Here is a 21,899-nt window from a genome sequence, read left to right on the forward strand (position 1 = left end):
GTCAATTATTTGGCAAACAAATGCCTAATTCGAACTAAAAGTTGAATATGAATTGGATTTCTTGTTTTCAAATTTATATTGAATATTTTAAAAACCGATTGCAACTATAGCCATTGGTTCCTTAATTCTCTTCACTATTGGTGCATTATCCTTTTGTTTAGTAGCTACATGACTGAAATTATTCTAAATTATATTTATCCTTGCATTATTGTATATTTTTCTAAGATAACTTTAATTGTTGTTTAGGGTATTGCAAACATTAGAAATGAAATTGAAGATGCAGCTGAACCTTTAATAGATCCTGTATATGGTCATGGAAGGTGGGTATAAACCACAAGATATAAAGAAATAGGTAAATATATGAAATAATTTAATGTAAATTTCTCATAGAACTGTTTCGTAACTTCCAGTTTTGAAGTGGTGCTTCTTTTGGACTTGGTAAGTGATAGAGCATTACAGTAGTATTGGTCCTTATAGCAATCTAGTAAACGATAAATAGCAAAATAACGTTCAGAGGTACAACTAGCTACTTCAATAGCTATTTTTATTTAAGCCAAATCCACTTTGCCTGGAAATGTTATATTCCTTTGTGCAGTGGAATATTCAGCATTTTTTTGTTTGAATTAGTAGATATAGTAACAATTGTAACAATGGTTATTAAAACCATTTCCTTTATTTAAAAAAAAACTGTAGTAATAGGGTGGGCTACAGAATTTGACTTTGAAGCTGAAATTATTTCAATTTAGATATGACTACTTCTTCAAAAAAAAATTACTCTTGACCTAATTCTTCTTGCGTTCCTTGTTGAGGTTTAATTATCATTTAACCTTACGTGAATATAGGCAAACAATACAGCTTTTCTCTGGCACCAAGGTGCAAACCACATTACCAGCAGCACACTACATAGTATAAATAGCACATATGGTTTGCTAGCATCATAACAAAAGTAACTGCTTTTGTATATTTTGTCACGTTCAGAACTTGCTTGAGATAAACAAAAGCTGTAATATTCAAATTGTCATCAAATTTAATAATGCCAAATAGCCTCTTAAGAGGAATTGAATTGAACTGGCTTTATTACTTACATCCTTTACACACATGAGTAAAAATCTTTATATTACATCTCTGTCTAAATGTGCAATTTAGACAAATAATATGTACAACAGGACAGTCAATATAACATAGAAATACAGTTGCATCAGCATGAATGAGTCAGTCTGATGGCCTGGTGGAACAAGCTGTCCCAGAGCCTGTTGGTCCTGGTTTTTATGCTGCGCTACTGTTTCCTGAATGGTAGCAGCTGGAATAGGTTGTGGTTGAGGTGACTCGGGTCCCCAAAGACCATTCGGCCCTTTTTACACACCTGTCTTTGTAAATGTCCTGAATAGTGGGAAGTTCACATCTACAGATGCGCTGGGCTGTCCACGTCACTCTCTGCAGAGTCCTGCGATTGAGGGAAGTACAGTTCCCGTACCAGGCAGCAATGCAGCCAGTCCGGATGCTCTCAATTATGCCCCTGTAGAAAGTTCTTACGATTTGGGAGCCCACACCAAACTTCTTCAACCATCTGAGGTGTAAGAGGCACTGTTGTGCCTTCTTCTCCACACAGCTGGTGTGTACAGACTACGTGAGATCCTCAGTGATGTTTATGCCGAGGAGCTTAAAGCTGTTTACCCTCTCAACCCCAGATCCATTGAAGGCAACAGGGGCTGGTGTGTCTCCATTCTTCTTTTGTTTTTGTGACATTGGGGGAGAGGTGGTTTTCTTGACACCACTGTGTCAGGGTGATGACTTCTTCTCTGTAGGCTGCCTCATTATTATTTGAGATTAGGCCAATCAGTGTAGTGTTGTCAGCAAATTTAATTAGATTGGAGCTGTGGGAGGTGACACACTTATGGGTATACAGAGAATAAAGGTGGGGGCTTAGTACACAGTCCTGAGGGGCACCTGTGTTGAGGGTCAGAGGTGAGTGAGCCCACTCTTGCCACCTGCTGGCAATCTGACAGGAAGTCCAGGATCCAGCTGCACATGGCAGGGTGAAGGCCAAGGTCTCATTGCTTCTTGTTGAGCCTGGAGGAAATTATGGAGTTGAATGCTGAACTGTAGTCCAAGAACAGCATTCTCACATAAGCATCCTTCTCCAGACGTGTAAGGACTGTGTGCAGAGCTGTGGCTATTGTGTCAGCTGTCGATCGGTTGTTTCGTCACTTTTCTGTTATACTGGTGAGACATGACAACATTCTATGGGCAGCAAACAAATTACCAACTATTCTATAAATTATATTTCTTTTTTGGACAGCGATCATTGCAATCTGCAATTTCCTGTGGGGAAACCCTGTGGGAGTTACGCTTTTGAACAGTCTGTACGACCTGGTATTTTTGTGGTATACTGAAGGATTTTATATTCCATCTGGGTATCCTCCAACTTGACGGCATAAACATTGACTTCTCTAACTTCGGTTAATGCCCCTCCTCCCGTTGTTGCCCCATCCCCTATTTATTTATTATTTTTATTTTTTTTTTCCTTTTTTTCTCTCTCTGTCCCACTCCTTGCCTGCTATCCATCCCTCTGGCGCTCCCCTCCCCCTTTCTTTCTCCCTAGGCCTCTTGTCCCATGATCGTCTCCCTTCTCCAGCCTTGTATCCCTTTTGCCAATCAACTTTCCAACTCTTAGCTTTATCCCTCCCCCTCCTATCATTTCAGATCTCCCCCTCCCCCTCCTACTTTCAAATCTCTTACTATTTCTTCTTTCATTTAGTCCTGACGAATGGTTTCGGCCTGAAATGTCAACTGTACTTCTTCCTATGGATGCTGTCTGGCCTGCTGGGTTCCACCAGCATTTTGTGTGTGTGGCAGAAATTTAGACATGGTTTTCTACTTACAGTTTAAAACAGGGGTCCCCAACTTTTTTCGTACTGCAGAACGGTTTCATATTGACAATATTCTTGCGGACCGGCCGACTGGGGGTGGGGGGGGGGGGGGCGGGGGTCGTAGGGTTGCCAATGTACAAGAGTAGCAGTCAAATATGTTGGGTTTACCCCGAGAAAGACTACAATGACCATGAAGCCTTGCGCGGGCACCAGTGCGCATGCGTTTACGTGCCAATTTCTTTAAAATTGTTTTTGCCGATTCTGTTGGCGGCTGCGGCAGCGGGGTGTTAATCACGACCGGAATATAGGTGATAAGTGGCTAATACACTCAATTTTGTTTCTAAAAGGGTTTATCTAACGAATTTAATATTAAACACACAGCGCATATTTTCCTTGCATGAATATAGCGATAAGACAATTATCAGGGGAGGACAGGGGAGCTTGAAGTTAAGTGTTGAACGAACTTCCAGTAGAAGTGGTAGAGGCAGGTTCTATATTATCATTTAAAGAAAAATTAGATGGGTATATGGACAGGAAAGGAATGGAGGGTTATGGGCTGAGTGTAGGTCGGTGGGACTAGGTGAGAGTAGCGTTCGGCACGGACTAGAAGGGGCGAGGTGGCCTATTTCCATGCCGTAATTGTTACATGGTTATATAAGTCACTTATAATAGCATCATAACATTTTAAGTTACGTTTGGATATCAAACATACAGCGCATATTTTCCTTGTATGAATATATAAAATCATTGCAACACACCAATATCGCTGAATCAGTGGGAGCCCTGGGATTGTTTCCCTGCAACAAGACGGTGCCATCGAGGGGTGGTGGGAGACAGCGATACTCGAAGGGGGTTCCTTATGTCCAGTCTATTCCGCAATTTAGTTTTCGTTGCATTCATTGCAGAGATGTGTTGGAAATGGAAGCAACGTTTTCAGTGCTTTCGTGGCTATCTCAGGATATTCAGCCTTGACTTTGATCCGGAATGCCGGCAGAGATGTTATGTCAAACATACTTTTCAGCCCGCCATCATTTGCAAGCTCGAGGAGTTGATCTCCTTCCCGCGCTGACATGCATGACGCGTGCATAATGACCTCGCGTACGTTCAAGCACAACAGTGTGTGACAGGGAATGAGGAAAGGTGCAGTTGACTCATATCGTTTCCTCGCGGCCCAGTAGCACAAGCCTTGCGGCCCGGTACTGGTCCGCGGCCCGGTGGTTGGGGACCGCTGGTTTAAAATACTTAATACAGCAAATACTTTTTTCAACATTCTTCCTTGTAAAGTTGGCCCTAAATTTTCAAGCTTTTGTTCGCACAGGATATGTGATTGTGTATACACCCTAATCATGTTTTCACCAAAAGCTCGGTGTTTCCTTCAGAGAGCCTGGAGAGATTAATAATGATGTTAGAGTGAGTTAGTAGGGCAGGCAGTGTTTCCGGAGTGGAAAACAAACTTGCCATTTCAAATTGATGTCTTCATTGGAAATAGAGAAGTGAGATGCAAGGAGCATTGTGAACAAAGTGGATGAGCTTAGAACGTGGATCAGTGCTTAGAGCTATGACGTGGTGGCCATTACAGAGACTTGGATGGCTCAGGGACAGGAATGGTTACTTCAAGTGCCGGGTTTTAGATGCTTCAGAAAGGACAGGGATGGAGGCAAAAGAGGTGGGGGCGTGGCTCTGTTGATCAGAGATAGCGTCACGGCTGCAGAAAAGGTGGATGTCATGGAGGGATTATCTATGGAGTCTCTGTGGGTGGAGGTTAGGAACAGGAAGGGGTCAATAACATTACTGGGTGTTTTTTATAGGCCACCCAATAGTAACAGGGATATTAAGAAGCAGATAGGGAAAAGACTAAGGAGCTGGTGGTAGACCTGAGGAGAGCTAAGGTACCGGTGACCCCTGTTTCCATCCAGGGGGTCAGTGTGGATATGGTGGAGGATTACAAATACCTGGGGATACGAATTGACAATAAACTGGACTGGTCAAAGAACACTGAGGCTGTCTACAAGAAGGGTCAGAGCCATCTCTATTTCCTGAGGAAACTGAGGTCCTTTAACATCTGCCGGACGATGCTGAGGATGTTCTACGAGTCTGTGGTGGCCAGTGCTATCATGTTTGCTGTTGTGTGCTAGGGCAGCAGGCTAAGGGTAGCAGACACCAACAGAATCAACAAACTCATTCATAAGGCCAGTGATGTTGTGGGGATGGAACTGGACACTCTCACGGTGGTGTCTGAAAAGAGGATGCTGTCTAAGTTGCATGCCATCTTGGACAATGTCTCCCATCCACTACATAATGTACTGGGTGGGCACAGGGGTACGTTCAGCCAGAGACTCATTCCACCAAGATGCAACACAGAGCGTCATAGGAACTCATTCCTGCCTGTGGCCATCAAACTTTACAGCTCCTCCCTTGGAGGGTCAGACACCCTGAGCCAATAGGCTGGTCCTGGACTTATTTCATAATTTACATATTACTATTTAACTATTTATGGTTTTATTACTATTTATTATTTATGGTGCAACTGTGACGAAAACCAATTTCCCCTGGGATCAATAAAGTATGACTATGACTACTATGACTATAGATCCTGGAAAGGTGTAATAATAACAGAGTTGTCGTGATGGGAGATTTTAATTTCCCAAATTTCGATTCGCTTCTCCCGAGAGCAAGGGGTTTAAATGGGGTGGAGTTTGTTAGGTGTGCTCAGGAAGGTTTCCTGGCACAGTATGTAGATAAGCCTACAAGAGGAGAGACTGTACTTGATTTGGTATTGGGAAATGAACCTGGTCAGGTGTCAGATCACTCAGTGGGAGAGCATTTTGGAGATAGTGAATATAGTTCTATCTCCTTTACAATAGCATTGGAGAGAGATAGGAACAGACAAGTTCGAAAAGCGTTTAATTGGAGAAAGGGGAATTATGAGGCTATCAGGCAGGAAACTGGAAGCTTAAATTGGGAACAGATGTTCTCAGGGAAAGGTACGGAAGAAATGTGCCAATGTTCAGGGGATATTTGTGTGGAGTTCCACATAGGTACGTTCCAATGAGGCAGGGAAATTATGGCAGGGTACAGGAACCATGGTGTACAAAGGCTGTAATAAATCTAGTCAAGAAGAAAAGCTTACAAAAGGTTTGGAGAACTTGGTAATGTTAGAGATCTAGAAGATTATAAGGCTAACAGGAAGGGGCTTAAAAGGGAAATTAGGAGATCCAGAAGGGGCCATGAGAAGGCCTTGGTAGGCAGGATTAAGGAAAACCTTAAGGCATTCTACAAGTATGTGAAGAGCAAGAGGATAAGAGGTGAAAGAATGGGACCTATCAAGTGAGAAAGTGTGTATGGAAGTGGAGGAAATAGCAGAGGTACTTAGTGAATACTTTAGTTCAGTATTCACTATGGGAAAGGATCTTGGTGATTGTAGTGATGACTTGCAGCAGACTGAAAAGCTTGAGCATGTAGATATTAAGAAAGAGGATGTGCTGGAGCTTTTGGAAAGCACCAAGTTGGATAAGTCGCCGGGACCGGATGAAATGTACCCCAGGCTACTGTGGGAGGCGAGGGAGGAGATTGCTGAGCGTCTAGCGATGATCTTTGAATTATCAATGGGGACAGGAGAGGTTCCGGAGGATTGGAGAGTTACGGATGTTGTTCCTTTATTCAAGAAAGGGAGTAGAGATAGCCCAGGAAATTACAAGCCAGTGTCTTACTTCAGTGGTTGGTAAGTTGATGGAGAAGATCCTGAGAGGCAGGATTTATGAACATTTGGAGAGGTATAATATGATTAGGAATAGTCAGCATGACTTTGTCAAGGGCAGGTTGTGCCTTACGAGCCTGATTGAATTTTTTGGGGATGTGACTAAATACATTGATGAATGTAGAGCAGTAGATGTAGTGTATATGGATTTCAGCAAGGCATTTGATAAGGTACCCCATCGAAGGCTTATTGAGAAAGTAAGGAGGCATGGAATCCAAGGGGACATTGCTTTGTAGATCCAGAACTGGCTTGCCCACAGAAGGCAAAGAGTGGTTGTAGACGGGTCATAGAAACATAGAAAATAGGTGCAGGAGTAGGCCATTCGGCCCTTTGAGCCTGCACCGCCATTCAGTATGATCATGGCTGATCATCCAACTCAGAACCCTGTACCAGCCTTCCCTCCATACCCCCTGATCCCTTTAGCCACAAGGGCCATATCTAACTCCCTCTTAAATATAGCCAATGAACTGGCCTCAACTGTTTCCTGTGGCAGAGAATTCCACAGATTCACCACTCTCTGTGTGAAGAAGTTTTTCCTAATCTCGGTCCTAAAAGGCTTCCCCTTTATCCTCAAACTGTGACCCCTCGTTCTGGACTTCCCCAACATTGGGAACAATCTTCCTGCATCTAGCCTGTCCAATCCCTGTAGGATTTTGTACGTTTCAATAAGATCCCCCCTCAATCTTCTAAATTCCAGAGAGTATAAGCCTAGTTCATCCAGTCTTTCATCATATGAAAGTCCTGCCATCCCAGCAATCAATCTGGTGAACCTTCTTTGTACTCCCTCTATGGCAAGGATGTCTTTCCTCAGATTAGGGGACCAAAACTACACACAATACTCTAGGTGTGGTCTCACCAAGGCCTTGTACAACTGCAGTAGTACCTCCCTGCTCCTGTACTCGAATCATATTCTACATGGAGGTCAGTGACCAATCGAGTGCGTCAGGGATCTGTTCTGGGGCACTTACTCTTTGTGATTTTTATAAGTGACCTGAATGAGGAAGTGGAGGGATGGGTTAGTAAGTTTGCTGATGACACAAAGGTTGGAGGTGTTGTGGATAGTGTGGAGGTCTGTCAGAGGTTACAGCGGGACATAGGATGCAAGACTGGGCTGAGAAGTGGCAGATGAAGTTCAACCCATATAAGTGTGTAGTGGTTCATTTTGGTAGGTCAAATGTGGCAGAATATAGTATTAAAGGTAAGACTCCTGGCAGTGTGGAGGATCAGAGGGATCATAGGGTTCGAGTCCATAGGACGCTCAAAGCAGCTGCGCAGGTTGACTCTGTGGTTAAAAAGGCATATGGTGTATTGGCCTTCATTAATCATGGAATTGAATTTAGGAGCTGAGAGGTAATGTTGCAGCTTTATAGGACCCTGGTCAGACCCCACTTGGAGTACTGTGCTCAGTTCTGGTCACCTCACTATAGGAAGGATGTGGAAGCCATAGAAAGGGTGCAGAGGAGATTTACAGTGATGTTGCCTGGATTGGGGAGCATGCCCTATGAAAACAGGTTGAGTGAACTCGGCCTTTTCTCCTTGGAGCGACGGAGGATGAGAAGTGACCTGCTAGAGGTGTATAAGGTAAGGAGAGGCATTGATCTTGTGGATAGTCAGAGGCTTTTTCCCAGGGTTGCCACAAGAGGACTCAGGTTTAAGGTGCTGGGGAGTAGGTACAGAGGAGATGTCAGGGGTAAGTTTTTTTAACTCAGAGAGTGGTGAGTGCATGGAATGGGCTGCTGGCAACGGTGGTGGAGGTGGATACAATAGGGTCTTTTAAGAGACTTTTGGATAGGTACATGGAGCTTAGAAAAATAGAGGGGTGTGGGTAAGCCTAGTAATTTCTAAGGTAGGGACATGTTCGGCACAACTTTGTGGGCTGAAGGGCCTGTATTGTGCTGTAGGTTTTCTATGTTTCTATATCAATTTTATGTTTTTGATGTAGATGTCTGGAGAAAACAAAAGAATGTCTTTGTAGGCCGGAGACCCAAAATTAGGTTCATTGCTGGAAATACAGATGAACCTTGCATTGTAATGGGGTCAGAGGAGGAGGGGTTCTGCATCCTGGTATATGGTCCATATTGTAATTTCTTATGCTTCATCTATGCAGGCATCAGGATTTGCTAGTTGAAAGAAAAAAATTCTATTTATTCACTTTTTTTCACAAATTTTGTGTCATTTTTATTATGCATCCCAGATTTTTTGGTAGTGTTTTGCAAATTCCAGAAGGGTGAGTTTTGATAATACGTGGTTGCCTGTATCCTGGATCTGTGGAGAAAATGAAAACAAGTTTGGAAATTTTGAACTGATGGTTTTTTTTTCCTTTCTAGCCAAAGCCTAATCAATTTATTACTGACTGGATATGCAGTTCTGAATGTATGGGATGGAGACAGAGAGTGTTCTGGAATGAGTAAGTCTTTATTTACTAAATTCTCTTCAAGAATTGGCATCTTTTGAAACTCAGTTACATTTAATCTTAATGTTCCAATTTGCTGTCTTCCATTTTTTAAAATTATTAAGCTTTCAGTATCATATATACATAATTGGTAGCACTCCCTCAAACAGTTGAATAGGTTACAATTCAGTTTGCAAAGTTTGTTTAAACACCGATTCTCATATTAATTCTCTCGGCTGATCATTATGTTGTTAGAATGGAAATCAATGCATTTGAGTGAATATAACCAGCTTTTATGTTGCCCCTTTAAGTCTTTCATGTAAAGAAGTGAATGCTGAGCATAGGAATATTTTGGGGTGGCATAACAAAGCTCTAAGAAATTTGTTAGGATTACACATTTTTATTTTTTTTAACTAATAGGGAAAGCTGAGAATTAGAGGAATCAGATTAAATACTGTAATGACATAGTTGAGATTACTTAAGAGATACATGAAAGTCGAGAATTATGGCACAGTGGTGATCTTGTATAGTGTGGCTATAATGGAAAAATAGTTTGAAAGATAAATCTTCGAGTATTTACCTTGCTTTTGTACAAACGCTTTTAAATTTGAAACTTTCCCTCTTGATCCTCTTAATCTCAAACTTCCTCTTCTGATTTCTTCTCCACCCACCCAGTCATTCAACTATTAGTTTAAAGCTCTGACAACTTGGCTTTGATCTTGACTAAGTAAATTGAAGCTCCCTTCCCAGTAGAACAAGGCTTTATCCACCACTGGTGCAGTGTGGATAAGGTGGCCCTTGAATCTAAACCATAATCTCTCGTACTCCTCTTTGACCCACACATTTAATTTGCTGAGTTGTTCCTTCCCAATGCCAAGATTGAAAAACAGTCACAAGATCATTACCCTTGGTGTTTGAATTTTAGCTTTGCTCCTACCTTCCCTGAGCTTTCTCAATAAAGCCGCCGCCTTGTTTGAAATAATTTGTCAAAGAGACAAGTATCCACCAGTGACAATTTACATCTTACTGGTGAAGTATTGAAGGAATCCTCTGCTTCTCCATTAATGGAATTTGTGCAAGCTGTTGCCTCCTTGGGGGCAGCAGAGGGTTTGTGGAGGAATCAGAAACTGCATTATGTTATAAGGTAGCATATGGATGAGAATAGAGGGAACCATGGGATAATATTGCTTGTAATTCTCCAGGTTTTGTTGAAAAAATGAAAATAGAACCAGCAAATGTGTTCCTCCAAACAGGCTCCAACATAGAGACACTGTAGGAGAACTGCGTGCTCAACTATAAACATGGATTATGACAGGCTGAGGTGGGACTGACTTAATCCCTAACTACAGGATCATTAATTTTACCTGTCTTGTTGCACAGGCCTAGATCTAAGACCACTTTTTCCCTTGTTGGTTCACTAACATACTGTTCAAGAAAGCTATCACAAATGCATTCTTCAAGACTGCTTCAGCTAGCTTGATTTACCTATTCAATGTGCAAGTTAAAGTCCCCCATTACAACTGCTGTTGCCTTCTGATATATTCTTGCATTCATCAGGTATTTCTGGGTCTATTGCCCATGCCATTGTAATGTTATTTTGGTGGCTGATATGCAATTCCTACCAACGATTTATTTTCCACTTTTTGATTACTACTGTCTTCCCAGGTAGGTTGAGCTTTCTGCTCCTCAGATCTTGTGTCATCTCTTGGTATCACCCTGATCTTATGCTTAATTAAAAGTCCTACCCCACCTCCCTTACCTTCCTGCCTGTCCTTCCATATTATTGGATACCCTAGGATATTTAATTCCCCATCATCTCCACCCTGTGACCACATTTCTGTAATGGTCACTGAATCCATACCCTTTTGTATTGATTTGTGCCTGTTCACAGACCTTGTGTCGAATACAAAGGATGTTCAGATAAAGTGCCCTTATAGTCATTCACTTTTTATTTGTGTTCTTTGCATTTAACTTCTCTGTATCCTACTGTGACTTTTCTTTTTTCTAACTTTTCTTTTCATCTCAGCATTACTTCTGTCTGTCTTTCTGCCCATCCCCTGTCAAATTCCTTCTCTACCGGTACTATTTCTCCATCAATACCCCGAGAACGTTGAACTGGTCCTGCCCGGTATATTTTGCAAGAAGTAACATATCTGTTGCCACCTGAAACTGAGCAGAAAATCCTGACAGGCTGCTTTTTTTTTCCAAATCTCTGTCTTCACATGAGTTGAAAAAGCAGAAGGTTGCTTGGGGTCATCAGGTAGATAACAGCATTTTGGAGAAAGTGGGTGCGAGTATAAAACAATTGGGTGCGAGTATAACACATTGGGTGCGCGTATAACACATTGGGTATGCATATAACACACTGCAGCATAAATATTTGGGTGCACACCCTTTGAGGTTCTCAGACTAGCTGGAGTGTGTTACTCGTTGGTTCATTTCTGGAACACAATTTGGGGAGGAATATCTTGTATGGTAGAGGGAACTACCATAGTATAGAATATAAAGTATAGCACGCTTCTAGATATTTTATGAAAGGGATGATTAAGACAAATTTTTTCAAAATAGGATTGTGAAGGACACAACTTTTCATAACTATATGATGGGTATGCTCGATTAAAGTGGATGTATTAGATCAGGCTAGTTGGCTACTTTGATCGTGGATTTGCAGTTTTTGCTTTATTTGTAAGTTGCAGAATGTTGCTGTTAGTTTAGGTTACAGGTAGTTTAATGCCCATTTAAAGTTTTCATTGATGTGGATTGGGCATTTTCCCGTTGTTTTAAACCTTTACCTTGCAAATGAATAAATCAATAATTACTGTTGTTATTCGTCCAAATATTCAGTGGAAATGCCATTGGAAACTTATGCGTGATATAGGCTATACATGCCAATATTACGATTAACATAACATTTAGGCTGGAAACTTAGCTGGATCAACCACATATACTATGACTGTAAGAAGAGATTGGGAGGCTGTGTATCTTAACAAATGACGCAATGTTTTTCCAGTATTCATCACTTACCTTCATGAATTCCAACAGGAAATCAAGAAGCTTGACATTGCCTTATTGAAACTCGTCAAGCAGCATTATGACTTGGAAAGCATTCATCCTGTATTTTCACTGGGTTGAAATTCTGTAACTCTCCCCAGCATCACTCTGGAAGTAAGCATCTGCACCAGACCGTGATGCTTCATGAAATTGGCTCTCAAACTGTGATCCACCAGGTGGCACCAAACATCATTAAGTTTATGCTAATCTTTTAAGTCAGTAAAAAGGCGATGTTGAACAATATCTTTTAGCTTAGTCCAAAAAATTCTGATTTGTTTTTAGCTATCAAAAATTGATCCCTTATTTAAACATACTGATATTATACTTACTTGTTTATTTTAAGGTGATCCTTTTTGCAGAAACTAAATTTATATTTTTTTCTCCTTAAAATGGCTCTCACTGAGGATTGCAGGATTAGGGTATTCCTCTGGCCTTCATCCTGCTCTCTTCTACCTTGTCCAGGTATCACTGCAATCCCAGAATGAATTGATGCTGTAATATCAAAAACTTCTAGTTTGAGCATCTATAACCCGTTGGAAGTGCCAAATTCCAAAAATTCAGTTAATTGAAGAAATTTCTCACCAATCATGAATGGTAGCTTCTGATCCTGAACTTATCCCTTAGGATGTAGACTATCCAGTTAGAAGATTTAACTTCTCAGCACCTACCCTATGAAATTCTATAGTTCAATGAGTTAGGCTTCTTTCATTTTCAATAAAATATGGATTAAAAATCTATCTGCACACTATGTAGATTTTCATATCTAAAATTTAATACTTCCATGTGAAATCAGTTGAAAAATTTAAATCACAAACAAGAGAAAATCTGCAGATGCTGGAAATCCAAGCAACACACACAAATTGTTGGAGGAACTCAGCAGGCTAGGCAGCATCTATGGAAAAGAGTATAGTTGACGTTTTGGGCCGAACCCCTTAATCAGGACCTCTGATGAAGGGTCTCGGCCTGAAACGTCGACTGCACTCTTTTCCATTGATGCTGTCTGGCCTACTGAGTTCCAACAGCATTTTGTGTGTGTTGCTTGAAAAAATTAAATGTCGTTTATTTTCATTTTATGTAACTTTGCTTATCCCTAGAGATCTTGTGTGAGTACTATGATTGTTTTGTTTCAGAACTGCATGGTATAAGGAATCAAGCTACTATAGGCTTCCTGACACTAATGGAGTCCTTGCGTTATTGCAAGGTAAGCACTTGGCACTTCACTATTTGCGCAAAAGTAACTTAAATTTAATTTTCGTTGTGATCCTCTTCCTGCACCTAGTGCCTGGAGATTTTATGAATTTTTGTTTTAATTTTAGATTAATTTTTACTGCAGCATTGAGGTTTACTTTCAAGCCAGTGATCGAACCACATTATACAAGAATGTTTAGCCTTTATAAGTTCATGATCTAAAAAAGCTGTAATTTTTCAAGAATCAGTCGATTCTTATGAACATTCAATAAAAAGCATGAATGCCATGCAATATAACCCATAATAATCCACTTGGATATTGACTTGAGACAGCATTTTGCACAGCTGGCATCGTCTTGGAAAAACTGGGAAGTCAAATGGGTAGGGCATGTACAGTAAATGGTAGGTCATTTAGGTATTTTGATGAACTGAGGGATCTTGGAGTGTAGGCCCATTGTCCCTTGAAAATAACATTATGGATACATAGGGAAATGAAAAATAAATGCTTGCCTTCACAGCTTAGAATAGACTTTAACATTTTGAATGTTATGTTGCAACTTTACAAACCACTGCTTAGAGCACAGCTGGGGTGTTCTGTATAGTTCAGCTTGCCATTCTGTAGTTAAAGATGTGATTGTGGTAGAGAGTACGGAAGAGATTTACCAGGATGTTGCTTCGATTAAATGATTTCGGTTATGGAAAGGCATTAGGTAGGCTGATTTTGTTATCATGGACTGAAAGAAGCTGCTAGGTAAACTGATGGGGGTGCATGTGATCTAAGGAGGTGTTGGACAAGCTAGGGTTGTTTTTTTCTCGAGCAGTAGAGGATGAGGGGAAATCTGATAGAATTTGTGAAGGCAGGCATGTTATCTTTTTTCCAATGCTGACGTATCTAATATTAGAGGACATGCATTAAGGTAAGTTCAAAGGAGATGTGCAGGACGCTTCTGGAAATGCATTGCCAGGGTAAGTTGTGGAGGCAGATATGATTGCTCCATTAAAGAGGCTCTTAAATAGACAGTTGAATATGCAGAGAATGGAAGAATATGAACCATGTGCAGGCAGAAGGGAATAGGTGTCTTTAGGTTAATTAGTAGAGCATAATATCCAGTGTAAGAGGCCCATTCCTGTGCTGTGTTGTTTCATGTTCCAAGTCTAGATGGTCAGAATTTCTTCTCCGATGTGATCAGGTATCAAAATGAGAGCATTGATTTAAGATGGAAGGATGGAGTTGTAAAAGGGATTTGAGGGTTTACATAGTGGTTCATGTTTAAAACTCACTGACAGGAGGAATCCAGAATTGGATATAACAACGACATTTAGACATGCACATGAATAGACGAGGATGGGATTTCTGGTCAGCTGAAATGTGGTGGGTTGAAGGTCCTGTTTCTGTTACACAGACCTGTCGAGCAAAGGTCCTACAGATACCAAGCAATTCAGGTATTCTATTGTGACAACATTTGTAAGTGCAACTGAACTGCAAAAAGTTTAAGTTTTATAGTAATTTTTAAAATTTCTACATAGTATTGAAAATGTGGCAGTTTAAGTAGAAAGGATAATTGAATATTTTTATGGGTAAGTGGGCTGTTTAAATGTTGAAGATGCTCAAGGCCCCTTTATGCATTGAAAATAGAGTGGAAGTACAGACTTTTAGCTAACTGATAGTCTCTGGATTCAGCTAGTTAAGGTATTGTGGATAGCACAAATTCATTATCAAGCCATTGCTAAATTAGTTGATATAATCTTAAATAGGAGCTTGGCCATTTAACCTCTATTTCTGGCCAGGCTATTGAAAACTAACATTACCACACCAAAATGTTGATCACCAAAATTCTCTACAAGAACATGCATTGGATCATTCTTGACTATGGTGGGATGTCAGTTAATCAGTAAGTGCAAAACTTGCTGTTGAGTGTGCTAATTGAAAGGCAGTGCCTTAAGGAGAAGTGAGCAGAAAAAAAGAAAAGATGAGGTTAGTTTTTGAATTAGCCAATCATCCTGCATAATTTAAAATCTAATATAGAGTACATGGTTGATAGGGCAGGCAGCTCTATGAGGACAGTGGTTATGGCTAAAATTAGATAAGGGTACATGGGAGTATAGGTTCAGATAGCAATGGGATGGGAAGAGATCATTAATGTTTTAAATGTAGTACATAATACTGTATGTGGCACTAGCTACCAAAAATGAATGTTTTTGATTGCCTAACTTTGTGGAACACTTTTAATGAACATTTCAATGTTGATATTCAACTTGGTAAATTTAGGTTTTAAGATCTTATTTTAATTAATTAAGCTGCTGTATCAAATATGTTGCACCATATTAAGGTTCTAGATATTTTAAATATAAACAACATTTTTCACCAATTATAGATATAATTTGGCCTATACTTTAAAAATTTGTAGAGACAGCTTTTTGAAACAGAAAAAACCTCCCCTTTTGGCAAATTTCACTATCTTTCTGAAAGTTAAACCATTTTGTGTGGATATGTGCTGAAGTTCTTATGAATTCCATATTATTTATATAAAAAAAATGCCACTCTTAGTATAGTCTGTATAGCAGCTAATGGGTGCTTTTCAGATGTGCTGGTCTTTCATGAGGTATAGATATTCAATTCCAAAAGACTAAAATTAGCTGTGTTATCCACCTAATTTATCCAGTTAGGCTTCATTTGAAGCCATCTATTTTCTTTTGTTTGGTAATTCAGCAAGGTTAGTTTAGTGTTGTAATGGATAAAGACCCTTGGAATGATGTTTCTGACAATTGATTGTATGATCATTGTTAATTTTGTATTGTATGATAATACTATATATATATATATATCATATAACAATTACAGCACGGAAACAGGCCATCTCGGCCCTTCTAGTCCATGCCGAACTCCTACTCTCACCTTGTCTCACCGACCTGCACTTGGTCCATAACCCTCCATTCCCTTCCTGTCCATATATCTATCCAATTTAACTTTAAACGACAACATCGAACCTGCCTCAACCACTTCTGCTGGAAGCTCGTTACCATAACCCAGATATGTTTATAACTGCTTTTGTATAATGCACAAAGTAGTATTTGTGTAAATTTATTTTTTGTTTTCATTTCACTTTGTGCATTATTTTATCACTCATTTATATCAGTAATTATTATGCATCATAGAAGAATAAAACAGCAATTTGGGCTAATCCCATTTTCTTTCTCTGCTGCCCTATAAATTAGAGTAGATTAAGTGCTAATTTTTGAATATGCTGAGTGTTTCTGCTGCTCACAACAGTGGATGTGAGTTCCAGAACATTACTCTTTGAATGGAAAGTTTTCACAACTCTCATTTTTGTCCCAGTAGTTTTAAATCCATTTTCTATATAGAGCGCTGGCACCTATTCAGACTTAACACAACCCTTTCTCATTTACTGGATTTAACAGGAATGAATGCTTTCTTATAACTTTCCACACCTAAATTAGATTTGCATTTTAAATCTTTTTATTAATTATTATTGAAAACCAACAGCAGAGAAAAATACATCAAAATAGTCAAGATAACATATCCATATGTAGAGTAAAAGTTAAACTATCAACCAGGCTGAACAGTATACCAATAATAACCAAAAAAATAAAGTATTAAAGCTTTTTTTTAATGGAAAAAAAGGATAAAAAAAAGAATGCCTACTAACTAAAACAGAGAAAACCCCTGATAACTAAAAGAAAAATAGGGGAAAAAAAACCCATTTGGAGCACAAACCTGGAGCTATGCGCCATACAAGCTTCCATAAAAAGAAGATATCAAACCGCCAACCAAATTCATATAACCAAGCATCAGAAAAGGACCATTTTAATTAACTCTAGTCAAATGATAATGGGCAAAAGAACCCCACCTTTTCTCGAAGTCAAATTTAGGATCAAAAGTTCGACTTCTAATTTTTTCCAAACTAAGACATAACATCACCTGAGAGAACCATTGTATCAAAGTGGGAGCAGAGACATCTTTCCATTTTAATAAAATAACCCTTTTAGCCAATAATGTGACAAATGCAAGTACATATTGGTCAGATATAGAAATACCGTGAATATGTTGAGGAATTATACCAAACAAAACTGTCAATTTATTAAGTTGTAAATTGATTCTTAAAGCTTTAGAGATTGTAGAAAAAATAGATTTCCAAAATTGTTTCAATACAGAACACGACCAAAACATATGTGTCAATGTAACTATCTCAGTTTTGCATCTATCACACTGACTATTTACATTAGAAAATATTTTAGACGATCTCTCCTTCGTCAAATAATAACGATGTACAGTTTTAAATTGAATTAGAGAATGACTGGCACAAATCGAAGAAGAGTTAACCAGCTTCAAAATTCGCAACCAATCCTCTGTTATCAAGGTCATATTAAGCTCTCTTTCCCAATCTTGCTTAATCTTAAGTAAAGGATAATTGTCCTGTTGTAATAGTAAATTGTAAATTTTCCCAATAAAACCTTTCACTAAAGGGTTCATTTTTAAAATAATATCTAACAGGTCAGAATCTTGTATATATGGAAAATTACTTAAATATTCTTGTAAAAAATGTCTGACCTGAAAATATTGCAAAAAATGTGAATATGAGAGAGAATATTTAGTTACTAATTTCTCAAAGGACATCAATCGACCTTCTTGAAACAAGCCTATAAAGGAAAACATTCCTTTATTCCTCCAAAGAGAAAAGGTAGGATCATTAAGTGAAGGTTTAAATAAATGGTTTCGATAAATTAAAGTAAAAAGGTTAAATTTTTTAAGATTAAAAAACTTACAAAACTGATACCAAATTCATGATGATTGATTAATCATAGGATTTATATTTAGAATAGAAATTTTGGCTAGTTGTACAGGTAAAGGAGCTCCTAATAGCGAAGTTAAATGAAATTGTTTCACAGTTTTCAATTCTAGATGAACCCAAGATGGTCGTTCCTTTTTATCGGTTCAATATAACCAAGAACACGCATAACGTATATTAACCGCCCAATAATACATTCTTAAATTAGGCAAAGTAAGACCTCCATCCTTGTTTAATTTTTGTAAATGATATTTTCCAATTCTTGGTCTTTTATTATTCCAAACAAAAGATGAAATAATAGAGTCAACTTGATCAAAAAACTTCTTAGTTAGAAAAATAGGAATGCTTTGAAATGCATATAAAAATTTTGGTAAAATCATCATTTTAACTGCATGAATTCGACCTACTAACGAACGTGTAAGTGGATTCCATCTAGAAAAAAATTGCTTCATAAAATACACTAAGGGAACTAAATTAGTTCTATAAAGGTCTGGATAATTTTTAGTAATGGTAATACCTAAATATTTAAAAGAATCCGTAACTTTTAGAGGAATGTTATCATGTATAGAAGCGGAATCATTTAAAGGAAATAATTCACTTTTATGCAGGTTTAATTTATATCCTGAAATCAATCCAAATTCATTTAATAATTTCAATAAGCTAGGAATGGATTCTTCGGGATTCGAAATATAAACCAAAAGATCATCTGCATAAAGGGAGATCTTATGAATAGTCCCATTTATAGAAATTCCTTGAATATTTTTAGCTTCACAAAGTGCAATAGCCAAGGGTTCCAACATCAAGTTAAAGAACAGAGGACTTAACGGACATCCTTGTCTCGTACCCCGAGAAAGTTGGAAAAAGGGGGATCTACAGTTATTAGTGACAACAGTGGCTTTTATATATCAATCTGATCCATCTATTAAAATTAGTACCAAAGCCAAATTTCTCTAAAACTTTAAATAGATATTTCCATTCAACTCTATCAAATGCCTTTTCAGCATCTAGAGAAACAACACATTGGGGAGTCCTAGAGAGGCATGAGTATATAATATTTAACAATCTCCGAGTATTAGAAAAAAAATAACGGCCTTTTATAAAACCTGTTTGATCCTGAGAAATAATTTTAGCTAGTATATTCTCCATCCCATTAGCCATTATTTTTGAAAGAATTTTGGCATCCACATTTAATAATGAAATAGGTCTATATGAAGCACAATCAGTAGGATCTTTATCTTTCTTAAGGATTAAAGAAATAGAAGCTTCATAAAATGTGGAAGGTAACTCTCCTAACAGAAAAGAATCTTTAAGCATTTCCAACATATAAGGAGTAAGCAAATGATTAAATTTTTTATGAAATCCTACAGTAAAACCATCCAATCCAGGAGCTTAACCAGACTGCATTGAGAGAATAGCTTTCTGAATTTCTGTTTCAGTAAGAGGAGCAACAAGAATTTGCTGATCTTCAACAGATATTCTAGGAAAGTCAATCTTTTGTAAAAAGGCGTACATATTAGAAGGGTCAGCTGGAAACTGAGATTTATAGAGTTCACTGTAATAGTCTTGAAAAATTTTATTAATATCTTCATAATTACAAGCTAAACTACCATCTCTCTTAGGAATTTTTAAAATTTGTCTTTTAGCTCTAACTGCTTTAAGTTGAGATGCTAATAGCTTGTTACTTTTATCTCCAAACGTATAATATTGACTTCTTAATTTAAGCAAATTTCTTTCAATAGGATAAGTTAATAGTAAATTATATTGTGATTGAAGTTCAACCCTTTGTTTAAATAAATCAACATTAGGAGAAACTGCATAAGCATTATCTAGATCTTTAATTAGTTTGGAAATTCTATCTAATTCTATTTTTGTCTGTTTCTTGAGTTTAGCCAAATAAGATATTATCTGACCTCGCAAGTATGCTTTGAGTGTATCCCATATAATCAATTTCGAAACATCTCCCGTATTATTAAAAAGAAAGAAATCTTTTATCTGAATCTCTAAAAATTTAACCAAGTCCGAACTTTGTAATAAATTTTCTGGATAGCGCCAAGGCAAGTTTACATTACTAACATCATTTAACTCAAAAGTTAAACTTAAAGGTGCATGGTCCGAGACTGCAATAGCATCATATTCACATTTCTGGACTTTGGACAAAAATCGGAAATCAGCTACAAAATAATCAATTCTCAAATATTTATTATGAATATGTGAATAAAAAGAATAATCTCTGTCATTAGGATGTAAATTTCTCCAGATTTCTATCAAACCATAATCAGTTAAAAAGGAATTAATAAGTGTTGCTGAATGACTCGGAAGCTGCTGATTGGTTCAACTTTTGTCAATCAAAGGGTTTAAGCAACAGTTGAAGTCACCTCCCATCAGCAGCATATATTCATTTAAGTCTGGCAATAAACCAAATATATTTTTTAAAAAAAAAAGGATCATCCACATTAGGTCCGTGTAGATTAACCAGGACAATTTTTCTATTACAAATAGTTCCTTTAATAATTAAAAATCTACCACTATTATCTGAAACAATGTGTTCTTGAATAAATAAAATATTAGATTTAATAAAAATAGATGCTCCCTTTGTTTTATTTTGACAAGTAGCATGGTATTGAAGGCCCTTCCATGTTTTAAAAAATCTATTTTGATCGCCTGTTCTGATATGCGTTTCTTGAGCAAAAATTATATCGGACTGGAATCGACTAATAACTTTAAATGTCTATCTTCACTTAATAGGGTGATTCCAGCCACGTACATTCCAAAACTAATAACATTTATCTGTTTAAGTACCATTGAATATTATTCTGAACACGACAATACACGCATACCTTGGCAGGCTAATCAAAGATGGCGGTGATGAATATAACCAAATAGAAAACGCGCATGCTCCGGATCTCCATAATGGGAAAAAATACAAAAGGTGTGTGTGAAAATAAAATTCCACAATAAACCCCAAAATACAAAAATACCCCCAAACATCCCACCAACCCCAAGGAAGAAAATCCGGTGAAAGAAGGAAAAAGCCAGAACGCATCCCCAAGAAAAGAGACATAAGAACGGAGTTCCGCGTGCTGCTCAGTTTAAATAATGATTAAAAGTTTTTTCTCCCAATTCCCCCCTCCCCCTTACAAAGAAAATACGAAACCTTAAGATAAAAAAGCCCAGCAAAGAAAAATATGTTTATACTTAATCAATGAAAATAAGCTAAAGGAATGCAACGACAGTCTCCAAGGACGCCAAAACAATACTATTAACCCAAACAGTTTAATCTCTAAAGAGAGAAAAGCAGCGCCATTATTCTTTAACTTACTACCTTATTTAACAAGTGAATTAAAGCTAATTATCTATTAAACACTCCATAAATAAGAAAAAAAATCTATATAAACTGCTAGCAACCTATCACTTAATTAATAAAGAAAAATAGAAACAGATAATCAAACCAGTTCACAATCTATCTGCTGTATTAATTCAGTCCGTGTACTAAACAGTCTTAAAAAAAAAAGCCATTCTTTAATCAAACCAAGAAGACCACCTCTTCTTTAAGTAATCCATCGAACAAAAGATATCTTCAGCATGCCGAAGTCTTCAAGACCTGTTTTCTTTCGGAGGATTATTCAGAGACTCTAATATCTTTCATACATCAGAGGATTCCACAATAGAATAGACAAAATCCAATGCCGCTTGGGGATCCAAGAAGACACTAGGGGTAGAATCTTTAGGAAATAACTTTAGTCTCGCTAGATATCTCAAGGATGGAAACAGAGTTTTTTGTAAGCAGTCTTCATGACCGGTATGAATTTGATCCGTTGTTACATAACTTCCCG

At 38.1% G+C, this 21,899-nt stretch overlaps 1 protein-coding gene across 3 annotated transcripts in view; it reads left to right on the plus strand.

The window, feature by feature from the left end:
* mindy3 (MINDY lysine 48 deubiquitinase 3) overlaps positions 1–21,899 on the plus strand; it is a 120,867-nt gene that overhangs the window by 17,738 nt on the left and 81,230 nt on the right. For all 3 annotated transcript variants that reach the window (XM_072253736.1, XM_072253737.1, XM_072253738.1), the window contains 3 exons: positions 247–320; positions 8,955–9,034; positions 13,201–13,271. In XM_072253736.1, coding sequence (XP_072109837.1) covers positions 247–320; positions 8,955–9,034; positions 13,201–13,271 — 225 coding nt within the window. The remainder of the gene's footprint in view (positions 1–246; positions 321–8,954; positions 9,035–13,200; positions 13,272–21,899) is intronic.

Source organism: Mobula birostris, chromosome 3 (assembly GCF_030028105.1).
Source record: "Mobula birostris isolate sMobBir1 chromosome 3, sMobBir1.hap1, whole genome shotgun sequence".
Classification (NCBI taxonomy): domain Eukaryota; kingdom Metazoa; phylum Chordata; class Chondrichthyes; order Myliobatiformes; family Myliobatidae; genus Mobula; species Mobula birostris.